Source organism: Lampris incognitus, chromosome 3 (genome assembly GCF_029633865.1).
Source record: "Lampris incognitus isolate fLamInc1 chromosome 3, fLamInc1.hap2, whole genome shotgun sequence".
Classification (NCBI taxonomy): Eukaryota; Metazoa; Chordata; class Actinopteri; order Lampriformes; family Lampridae; genus Lampris; species Lampris incognitus.
The window spans coordinates 97,469,147-97,481,606 of NC_079213.1; the positions used below are offsets into that span (position 1 = coordinate 97,469,147).

Genomic DNA, 12,460 nt, shown 5'->3' on the forward strand with positions numbered 1-12,460 from the left:
GCATTTTGTCTATAAAGCTTTGATTAGTCTCACCTTCCCTCGGACATACATTGGCAAATGGAAAAAGAACACACACGCATACACAAAATAAGCTGATAATCCTGCTGGGTGATATTTAACTGACTACCGGGGGGGTGGGGGTGGGGGCTCGGCTGTTCTAACCCAAAACCAAGCAATGCACAGTCGTATTCACACAGCTGGCTTCACACCAGGACACGCCTGTCATTATGCTGACACATTACGCTTGCACCATTTAATAAGACATAGCCGATGAAAGGCAGTGTGTATCAGAGGCCGGGGTTTGGTTCTGTATGCATCTAAGATTTTGACTGTAAAACTTGAATTTCTGTAATTTATAAAAAGACCAAAACAAAAGCAGATTTTCTGTCTGCACTCCCGATACAAATGCAATTCAATTTATTGTCATTAAAAAGCAATGTGCAGGCACACGTGTAAAAATGAAAACTCTGATAAAACATCTGACATGGTTCACTGTAGATCTAAACTGGAATCTGGCTGTATTCGCACCACGGCACATCTCTGCATGTGTTCAAATGAGTTTCTCTGTCGGTGGAGTGCAGATCACATGGGCACGAGCTCTGCCGTGCTTTGTTTTTTGTTTTTTCTCCTTTTTTCTCCCCAATTGTACTTGGCCAGTTACCCCACTCTTCTCAGCCATCCTGGTCACTGCTCCACCCCCTCTGCCAATCCGGGGAGGGCTGCAGACTACCACATGCCTCATCTGATACATGTGGAGTCGCCAGCCGCTTTCCACCTGACAGGGAGTTTCGCCGGGGGACGTAGCGCGTGGGAGAATCACGCTATTCCCCCCAGTTCCCCCTCCCCCCGAACAATTGCCCTGACCGACCAGAGGAGGCGCTAGTGCGGTGACCAGGACACATACCCACATCCGGCTTCCCACCTGCAGACACGGCCAATTGTCTGTAGGGACACCTGACCAAGCTGGAGGTAACAAGGGGATTCGAACCGAAGATCCCCGTGTTGGTAGGCAACGGAACAGACCGCTGCACTACCCGGACGCCCCCGCCGTGCTTTGTTGACACTGAAGCCAATGGTAATTTTGTCAAGTGACAAGGGTCCTGTGGTAGCATTGCTTTGCTTTCCTTGACTTGACGCCATTCCTGTTCAACAGGCTAGGTGTAAAGCTCACAAGCCACACGCCCCTATAACCTCCTCTCCTCTTTCCCTTCTGTTGTGTTGAAAAGAGACACACAAAGAAAACCAAACAATAACATATATACAAAAGCAGTGCTTATGTTCATTCATTGACAAATTGCCCCCGGCCAAAATAACAGGGTTTTGAGAGCAACGGGTGACTTTTCAGTATCGCTACAGACATTATTAAGTTCATCTTATTTCTAGAGTGTCCATTTAAAACAACTTTTTTTTAATTTTTTTTTTTATTGGACTCCAACCCAGCTGACGCAGAGAAGCTTTATCCAAACATGTGGTGGCGACGGTTGTACACTAGGCTTTGGGAAAAATAACAGACAATAGATTCTTAAATATGAGAAAGGAAATGCCACTAAACGGCATTAAAAATGTCCCTGTGTACAAGCAGCACCAAGTATTCGATTTTGTTTTTTGATGATTTCAATACAGAATAAATAAGATCAGGCACAGTCCGGAGTTAGCACCATTGTTTTCAGACTGTGAGTCAAGTACACACACTATTGCATTCTACACTGTCAACACATTTTAGGACCAAAAATAAACAAAAAAGGGGAAAACAAATATCAAAAACAAATGGAAACTGACAGCATAAATATAATAATCTAAATTATACACAATTATACAGTTTTTAAATGAATCCCATTCACAGTACAAACATTTTGTTTACAAAAAACTAATTACAAAATAAAAAGCAAACAAAAGGTGTGAAAACAGTCCAGTAGTATGTTGTGGTTGGTGTTACTTTTGTATTCCCAGTGTGAAAATGGTACATATGCGTGAGTATGTGTGCGTGTTGGTTGATTTGACAAACTGTTGTATAACTCCACAAGTCAAAACGTTTAAGTCCTAAGTATTTGCCTACAATTTGCATTCTCCAAAAACAGCAAGGATACAAACAAACAGGTTCAGCTTCGTAATAATTTAAAAACTCTCTGTGTTAAAAGAATGTACAGAACTCCTATGGCAGTCCTGCACAGTACTGACTACTAGAAACCAAATTACCAGTTGAAGGAACAATATTGACTATCAATAGCTGCAGAAAAGACCCCCTCCCTTATGGAACTTGTATCGTCTCATTTTTTTTTCCACTAAAATTCACTTATATCTGTATTCATCTTAAATAAATGTGTGGCCACAGAAAACAGACACCAAGGGACAGGTGCTTTCCACAGCCCAGTATTTTTTATGGCAGACAGAGTGAATAGTTATATACTGCAACAGTACGGTACAACAATGAGCATTAATTCATTAAATGAAACTTACTGGGTCTTTCTTAAATAAAACAAAAGGACAAATACCACACTTACTACACTGCCACTGCAACCTCATCTCCCATAACAAAGGGAGCTGTCACCGGGTATATCGCTCCGCTCCGCATTATTTGCACCCCTTGAAAATTTATTCAATTAACTAGGTTTTCAAAAATAAGCTGCTTTGTTGTTTTGTATCTTAAGAAGCATTAATACGCGTTAGCGTGCAGACAGAATATATGAGTCGTTTCACTGTCAGTTTCACGTTCTTCAACAAGGAGTTCAGCATTTCAATTCGTGAGAAAGACATTTGGTCTTGAGAAATTTTGGCACCCGAGAGCTGGAATCTTGTTGTTTGGAGCCAATAATCAATAACAAAGTAAAACTTCCCTGTAAGTCCTAACAAACATTCGACATGGTAGAAATTCTCTCGACCACTACTCCTGAAGAATTTGTTTTTATTATTTTCACATGCACCCCACACATGTAGTATAGTGCAGTATACCTGGATTGATAAGTGACTGTGGTACTTTCCATAATACCACCAATAACCCCAGAATAATCACTCTTTAACTACAGTACTCAAGGCTAGACTTAGTGTACTTTTCAGTGAGGGCCTCCAGAAAAAAAATGGCTCACTGGCTTCAATGGAAAAGTAAGTGAGGATGGACCTACTAAAAATGTCGTTCCTTAGGCAAGGCAGCCAGCGGGAAGGTGACGGCAGAGCACGTTCAAAAGCAGAGAATATGGACAATGAGGCAATCTGAGACCAGACTTTCCATTTAACACAAAAGCAAACAATGATAGAGAAGTGGTTTTCCCACTTGCCAGGGTAATGAGAGTTAGCAATATTTACTAAGAATATTTAATTACATAATTTACTTGAATTCCTAGCAGTGAAGGGCAAATCTTAGGTTTTGGATACCAATAACTGTGGCCAGTTATTGTTTTCAATTTAATTGAAATGCTGAGCTATATATAGATATATGCCTTGATCAAAGTATCTTGATCAGAGATGACGCTGTGAAGAACATGGGCCTTAGATTTTTTTCTTTTACTTATTTTAGTTATGTAAACTGAACATATGGTCGATTATCAACAATAATTTTATGGTTGTTAATATATCAGGCTGGACTTTTGCATCGTCTGCTACATATTACACTATCCAGTGGGAAATGACACCAAAACGTTTAGCTCCTCATCTTGTTTCAAAGTCAAATGCTTTGCAATGCGCATTTCATTTCACTGAAAGGAAAAAGGGCAGAGACAAGAGGGCACACATGCAGAGGCACAGCTGCATGATATCTGAGCAAAGTTCAGTGGACTGGTATGTGTGTGTGTGTGTGTGTTTGTGTGTGTGTGTGTGTGCAGTCAAATTTGGAGGGAATACAGCACCTATTGATATCAGCTCATAAAAAGGTGGGCAGTCTGTGCTTATATCTGTTGTTAAAATGCTAAATTAAAGCTCTGAAAATTATGTACTTTCCTAGGCACCACATGTGATAGTGGTGACTGATAAATGAAAAAGTAAACTCACATAATATTGAGCACCAAAATATCAAGCAGCTCAATCATTCAGTGCTGGACTGTAGCCTGTGACTGTTGCCGAAGGGTGAAATATTTTTAACTAGCAAACCCATAAAGACTCCTCACGCTTCTGCACTGAGTGAGTGACCACTGCCTCCTCCCCTTTAACTCCACACATAAGCATGACCTTTGTCTCTGAATTCTGCTCAGGGTGACCATAGTGGTATGGTGTGGTGTGTAAATGTATAAACCTGTGTTTAAGTGTGTGTGTGTGTGTGTGTGTGTGTGGTGTCTGTCTGTGTGTGTTTGTGTGATATCCCAGTACAGAAGCCGGTGTTGGAGGCGGTTGGGTTGTGCAGATATTTTGAAGCACCAGTGAGTGATGAGAGCGCCTTGGTCCACACTTGGCCATTTGCATAGATTACGTTAGGTTGAGGTAGTTTTCATCAGTTACCTGCAAGAGAGAGAGATAAGTAGAAGTTACATATAACATGCATGGGCCAGCATTTCAAAACAGCTACGATACCAACACCAAAGGAGTACTGAATAGACACTATCAAGATATGAATGACGGTATTCAAACACACCAACTTGTGTAATGTTTAAACAATATCAAACTCGATTCCACGAACTGACTTACCTTGTTCAAACAGAACAATGACTTGTGGGAGCATAGGGAAACCAGGCATCGTCTTTCACTCTCACTCTTTCACCCCCTATCAGCCCCCCCCCTCTCTCATTTGTCTTACCCCACTGATTGCCCTTCACCCTTCACCCTCCTCCCCTCCCTCCCTCCCTATTGTCTCCAGCCCTATCTGGGTCTGGAGCCAGGGAGCTGGGATGTGGTGTGGGTGACGTGCACACTCAGAGTCCTCCACATGCCCCCACCACCACTTCCTGAGCTGCTGACTGGTGGTGGAGGGGGCAGCCGCGGGGTGTAGTGCACCGTGAAGGGGCGAGAGGAGGACAAGGACGAGGAGGAGATCGACAGAGGGGAGGAGGAAAGGGAGGCAGTAGCAGCAGTGGCAGAAGCAGACACAGACACAGAGGAGACAGATGAAGAGGATGAAGGGCAGGAAGAGGAGATGGAGAGCGCGAGGGATGACTGTGCCCTCTGGTGGTGGAGGGAGGAGTGGGACAGACGGGAGGAGAGGAAGGACTCTGCGCGAGAGGAGGGCAAGGACGAGGGATCGGAGTGTGCGGGTGCAGTGGTGGAGGGGACACTATGCAGGGGTGGGGGAGGTGGCAGGGTGAGGGTGGGAGGAGAGGGGCTGTGCAGGACTGACTGTGTGCGGCTGTGCTGGGCCTGGGACAGGGAGAGGGGTAGCGGGGAGGATATTGAGGCCAGGCGCATGGAGGCTGGTTGTGGAGCGGTGTGCTGCTGAGATTGGGAGGAGGTGCAGGGAGAGGAGGAGAGACTGAGCAGGGAGCTGAGGCCTCCAGATGTGGGCAGCGCTGCCCCAAACTGATGGGAGGACACTGGGGGAACCACGTGGTGAAATATACCTGCAAATCACATAGCAGAGACGGAGGGATGGGGGGGAAGGAGAGGAGAAGGTGGACAGAGCAAGACAGAAGTGGCCAAGAGGGAGGGGGAGAAAGAGATAAGCAGGGACTGAGCCAGGTTGTGCATAGCGCCAAGCATGTCTTAGATGAGCACACAGAAAGCAGAGTCGATGCACTGTGACCTTGGCTGAGCAAAACCAAAAGGCAGCCAGAAGAGGCGAGTCTTAGCATGGCACAGCCACCACTCAAAATAGTTTTGCAAATTGGACCAGTCACAATAGTGGAATGACTCTTGACATATAAAAGTTCCAACAGGTACACCCACAGAAAATGGCCAAATCAATATGGTCTACATTAAAATAAATTACAACAGTTTTTCACCAAACAGATTTTGTAAATCGACCAATCAGAGCATAACACAACTTTTTTTTGTCGATTTTTGTATTATTGTTTGTGCTAAATGTGCAACCTACTAAAGAAATTTTTCCAAGGGTGTGTCCAAGTTTTGCTTTCAAGCAGCCAGTCAACATCAAAGCAAAGCAGCGAGACACATTCGTCAGTCAGTCAGTCAGATGGGCAAGCAGACAGCAGCATTGGCACCCACTTACCTGACACTAAGATGGCCTTTTCCCACTGACTCATTCTTTTCTTTTTTAATTGACGAGATTCCAGGCTCTGACTAAATTCTACTTTACATTACAGAGACAGCAATCAGTTTATCAGTGGGCCCTTACCTCCAGCTGCTCCCCCTGCCAGCCCAGCACTGGAGAAGCTCCCCAGGGCAGAGTGTCCGTTGACCAGCCGTGAAGGTCCACTCACCGTGGATGCGCCTGTCTGGGCCCCAAACAGGGTCTGTAAGACAGAGGCCCCTCCAAGAGGGAACTGAGTCCCCAGGTACGGTCCCACAGTTGCTCCTGTGGCTGATGACACGGCTACAGGGCTACCCCCCACCTTCCCACTCAGGATGCCCCCTCCGCTGCTGGCGGCAGCAGAGATAAAGAGGTTCTGGCTGGCCAGGCTGCTGTTGGTTTTCAGTTCCCAGTCTCGAGGACCCTTCTGCTTCTGGGTTGCCGGCCGCTGATCTGACACACTGGGTCCTTGGGAACCCCCACTGCTACTACATCCTCCACCCCAGGCCCCTGTCTCCTGGCTGAGGAAGGGGTTTGGGGCCATGTAGGATGAGGTCTCTCCTTCACTTCCTTTCCTTGTCTGCTGATGCTGCTGTTTGTGGTCAGAGTCTGAGTCTGTACCCCGACCAGATCCCCCCATGCCAAAAGGGGAACCCCCCTGTCTCAAGTCAGAGCCAGGCTGCTTGGGGTCAGAGATGGGAGAAAAGGTGGACTTCCACTTGCTAGTAGAGGATAAGGACGATGAAGATGAAGCCTCACTACCTGTGCTATTACCACTGCTGCTACCCGATTTCCTACCTGGTGGGGAGGGAAGGAGGAAAGGGGGGGGGGGAGAGAGAGAGAGAGAGAGAGAGAGAGAGAGAGAGAGAGAGAGAGAGAGAGAGAGAGAGAGAGCTGTTGTCACTTGGCAAAAAAAAGGCAAGCTAAAGATCTGAAAGCAAATACACTTGGTGCTTTTGGACTCCTACCTCTCTCACCTTCTCCTATTCTCCCTGGTCCATCTCTGCTTTCCAGTGATATAGTGGCAATTTTCCTTTCAATTCTGAAGAAAGATAAGTTTCATTATTTATGATGAAAACTGGAACAATAAAATAAACCGACATAAAACAGAGCAATGTAGAATTGCAGGCACACCACACCACAGAGAAATCTCTTTCAGGATATTAAAGGGTTTTTTTCTAATTTTTTCATTACCGCGAGCTGGAACTGTCAGCAGGGTATCCTGAGTCCTCATCATCTGAGCTGGGGGCTGAGGAGTAGCGCCCTGTCCCATTGACCTCCAGTGGGCGTTCTCTTTTCAGGACAGGAGGCTGGTCCAGATCAGGACCACTGGGGCTGCGGCTCGACTGCTCAGGGGAGGAGATGGCAGAGATCTCCAGAGGCTGGTTGATGTTATTCACCTGTCAGGAGAAAGGACATACAGCCCACGATGAGAGCCTTCAAAACTGGGCCAAGCAGGGCACAACAGTATAGTTACTGACTCAAGACAACTACAAAAGCTACAGCTATAGTATACCAATGTTAAAATGATACCCTGCTAGCCTATGACTTGCTTTCCAAATAAACGTCCCTATCTACTCAAACCAATATTTAAAGCTCATCCACATTGTGAAATTACAGAACCTTTTTTTTATACTTCCACTAAAATGGGGGTTTAAAACCTGTCAATGATGTGTTCACACAATCAATTCAATCAAGAAAAGAGGTTTGTTTCTCAGTCAAATTCTTATTTGGAATATGATGCTTATTTGTATACTTCATACCATGTTCAGAAATACCCCCTGTACAAATAAATATGCATCATAAAAATCAACAAGGAACAAGACTCAGTATCCTGGATGATATCCACATAGCATTGATATAGTTATTCAGATTACACCCAATCAGGATTAAACACTGCTTGGGCTTTTGTGATTAGGATATGATTTTTACATTTGGCAAGAAATCCTAGGCAAATTGTGACATCAGCTGGGCATGTAAACATATTCAGTGACTAACCATGGAGTTGATGTTGAGTGGTGACCCCGAGGAGTGGCTGTTGGAGTTGACTCCCGGAAATGACCTCCTCTTTGGGGATCCACTGGCTGTGATAATCCCCGCTGAGCTACGTTTCCTCCTGCCCCGCTTGCGGCCCTCCTGAGAGCTGGGGCCATGGGAGGAGTGTGATGACGGTGGGTGTGTGGGCGTGTGTGTGTGCTGCGAGCTGGGTGACTGGTGGTGGTGTTGGTGGTGGTGGTGACTTCCATGGTTGCCGTGGTGTCCCTGCTTGCTCTGGCTGCCAGTGTGATGATGGAGGCGTGAGGCTCCAGCTGCACTGCCACCAGAACCTGAGGAGGACGAGGAAGACGAGGATGACGAGGAGGAAGAGGAAAAGAAGATGCGACGCCGGGATTCGTTGTCTGGTGGCTCTGGATCAGATTCCCCCCCCTGGCGCTCCTGCCCATCTTCTGGAAGAATCCTTGGGGGTCCATCTGCATACTGGAGCACCCCACCACTGCTGAGTGGGGGGCTCTGGATGGGACCTCCCCGGCTCATTGGTCCTGCTGAAGAGGTGTTGGTATGTGAAGAGGGGGAGGAAGATGCAACATTGTGTTCCTCAGGGTAGGAGCCTCCATTCATAAGCCCTGAATTGGAGGAGTAACCTGGAGAGAGACCCAACAGGTGAGGATACACCTACACCTTTAATATACACGACACTACACACACACAAAAAAATATTACATACACACGTGTATTATCTATCTCTCTAGACCAGCGTTTCTCAAAGTGTGTGGCGTGCCCCCCAGGGGGGGGCACAGAGGCATGACCAGGGGGAGGCTGACCATGGGGAATGTAGTGCGGAACTACTGTTTTGACATTGGAATCTTTTTCATGACGGAACTATCAACAAAACTTGCTTTCATGAGACAGAGAGTCTGTAGGTTCACAGAATGGAGAGAGAGAGTTGACAGGGACGAAAAGAAAGAGAGGCGGTGCTTCCGAGACAAACAAGACAAAGTGCTTAGCTGACAGTAATCGACCAAAAACCAAGTTAAGAAAATATGACGAAGCCTATCTTGCTCTTGGGTTCACAGTGAATGTGGTGGGAGATAAGGAGAGACCAGTGTGTATTTTATGTCTGAAAACTCTGGCAGCTGATAGTATGAGATCAAACAAATTAGGAAGACACTAGAGACATTACACCCCACTCACGCCAATAAGCCACTCGAGTTCATTCAGAGAAAACGTGGTGGATACCGTCAGCAGCAACATTGCTTTGTAAAAGCTGCATCAGTGAACAACAAAGCACTAATGGCATCATAAGAAGTCGCACACAGAATTGCCCAGTGCAAGAAACCACACACAACAGCAGAGGAGCTCATACTTCCCGCGGCTTGAGATATGGTGTCAACTATGTTTGATGAGACAAGTGCCGCAAATTTGAAGGCTGTCCCTTTGTCCAATGATACAGTTGCAAGATATACACTCACTGGCCACTTTATTAGGTACACCTTGCTAGTACCGGGTTGGACCCCCCTTTGCCTTCAGAACTGCCTTAATCCTTCGTGGCATAGATTCAACAAGGTACTGGAAACATTCCTCAGAGAGTTTGGTCCATATTGACATGATAGCATCACGCAGTTGCTGCAGATTTGTCGGCTGCACATCCATGATGCGAATCTCCCGGTCCACCACATCCCAAAGGTGCTCTATTGGATTGAGATCTGGTGACTGTGGAGGCCATTTGAGTACAGTGAACTCATTGTCATGTTCAAGAAACCAGTCTGAGATGATTCGAGCTTTATGACATGGCGCGTTATCCTGCTGGAAGTAGCCATCAGAAGATGGGAACACTGTGGTCATAAAGGGATGGACATGGTCAGCAACAATACTCAGGTAGGCTGTGGCGTTGACACGATGCTCAATTGGTACTAAGGGGCCAAAAGTGTGCCAAGAAAATATCCCCCACACCATTACACCACCGCCACCAGCCTGAACCGTTGATACAAGGCAGGATGGATCCGTGCTTTCATGTTGTTGACGCCAAATTCTGACCCTACCATCCGAATGTCGCAGCAGAAATCGAGACTCATCAGACCAGGCAACGTTTTTCCAATCTTCTATTGTCCAATTTTGGTGAGCCTGTGCGAACTGTAGCCTCAGTTTCCTGTTCTTAGCTGACAGGAGTGGCACCCGGTGTGGTCTTCTGCTGCTGTAGCCCATCTGCCTCAAGGTTCGACGTGTTGTGCGTTCAGAGATGCTCTTCTGCATACCTCGGTTGTAATGAGTGGTTATTTGAGTTACTGTTGCCTTTCTATCAGCTCGAACCAGTCTGGCCATTCTCCTCTGACCTCTGGCATCAACAAGGCATTTTCGCCCACAGAACTGCCGCTCACTGGATATTTTCTCTTTTTCGGACCATTCTCTGTAAACCCTAGAGATGGTTGTGCGTGAAAATCCCAGTAGATCAGCAGTTTCTGAAATACTCAGACCAGCCCGTCTGGCACCAACAACCATGCCACGTTCAAAGTCACTTAAATCACCTTTCTTCCCCATTCTGATGCTCGGTTTGAACTGCAGCAGATCGTCTTGACCATGTCTACATGCCTAAATGCATTGAGTTGCTGCCATGTGATTGGCTGATTAGAAATTTGCGTTAACGAGCAGTTGGAAAGGTGCGCCTAAAAAAGTGGCCGGTGAGTGTATATGCTGCAACATTCCAAATGACCCTGAAGAACAACTCATTGAAAAACTGAAAGACAAAACGTTTTGCCTTACAAGTGGACGAGGCTACTGACAGCAATAAAGACTGCTTGTTTACTGCTTGTGTTCGCTTTGTCACATCAGCGTGACTGTGTGAGGATTTGCAGTTTTGGAAGTACGTCTTAAGTAGAGCGACAGCTGATGAGCTCTTTAGGCTTCTTGATGGTTACCTGACAGAACATGGGCTGAAATGGGGGAACTGCGGGCTTTTGCACAGATGGTACACAGACCATGGCAGGGAAAATTAAGGGACTGCAGCCACTAATCAAGAGGGTCTCGCCAAATGCGCAAAGGACGCACTGTGTCGTACACAGAGAAGCGCTAGCATCAAGACATATTAGCCCTGACTTACACAAGGTTTTGACCGATGTCGTTAGCGTGGTCAATTTCATCAAAACAAGACCCCTCAGAGTGCGGCTGTTCTCTACACTTAGTGAGATAGGAGCTGAACATTCAGCTGTGTTGTTTTACAATGAGGCTAGGCAGCTCTCACGGGGTGACGTGTTGTCGCGAGTCTTTGAGCTCAGAGAGGATATTGGGTGTTTCTGGAGGAGGAACGTATGCATGACGTTGCAAGGTTAGTGATGAACAATTTCTGATGAAACTGGCCTATCTCAGCGATATACTTGGGAAGCTGAATAAATTAAATCTTCAGGTTCAAGGCAAAGACAAGCACCTTCCTCACCTGGCAGACAAGATCTTGAGATGTGAAGCAGGCGACTTGATCAAGGAAATACTGATTTCTTTGAGAATCTGAGTGAATTTGTTGAAACCAGTGATTCTGGCACTACCACAGTCATTTCATGTCTTAAGGAGCACATCTCGTCCCCGAGAGGATTCTTTCAAAATACTTCTCAAACAACAGTGCTCAGTATGACTGGGTGACAGATCCATTCAATGCAGCAGCATCTACTGACTTCAGCTCTGCTGAAGAGGACCAGTTCATCGAGATGACATCTGACTCCACCCTGAGGCCGAGCTTTACAGCTCAGACACTGAGTGAATTCTGACTTGGTATGGAGAGGGAGTATCCACTCATAGGACAGACGGCTGTGGGCATTCTGCTTCGCTTCACCACATCCTGTCTCTGTGAGATGGGCTTTTTTGTTGTTGCCTCACTTAAAACAGAGTACAGATCCAAGCTCAACATTGAGCATGATTTGAGAGTGGCAGTATCAAGCCTACAAACCCGTTTTGAAAAGATGTGCAGCGTAAAACAGGCTCATTGCAGCCACTAATGCAGTGATAAGACTTGAGCTCTCACAAATTGACTTGCTCATCGTTTTTCCCAAATATCTGCATTTGTTCTTTTTTACACAGATTGAACTTTGTTATTGTTCTAGCAAAGTGATTTTTAAATTTTGTTTTGATTTTCTCTGTTTTTGAAGAAGCACAGACTGATGGAGCAATCTAGTGACAAATGTCCCAAAAAGAGGTTTGATAAAGTTGAAGGGGAATTTGTGTTGTTATTTGCACAACAGAAATTACTGAAAGGAAAGTGAAAGGACTGTCCATGATCTTGATGTTATTTAAATAAAGTTAAACTTGAACCATTTTGTCACCATTTTGCTGGGGTGGGGGGCATGAAAATTTTTCTTCCTCCAAAGGGGG

General features: G+C 45.9%; 1 protein-coding gene across 1 annotated transcript in view; it reads right to left on the reverse strand.

The window, feature by feature from the left end:
- Positions 1 to 4,782: 4,782 nt before the first annotated feature.
- dot1l (DOT1-like histone H3K79 methyltransferase) overlaps positions 4,783 to 12,460 on the reverse strand; it is an 82,448-nt gene continuing 74,770 nt past the window's right edge. Inside the window, 5 exon segments of the mRNA XM_056277295.1 lie at positions 4,783 to 5,477; positions 6,212 to 6,904; positions 7,075 to 7,148; positions 7,301 to 7,506; positions 8,105 to 8,748. Of these exon segments, the coding sequence (XP_056133270.1) occupies positions 4,783 to 5,477; positions 6,212 to 6,904; positions 7,075 to 7,148; positions 7,301 to 7,506; positions 8,105 to 8,748 (2,312 nt within the window).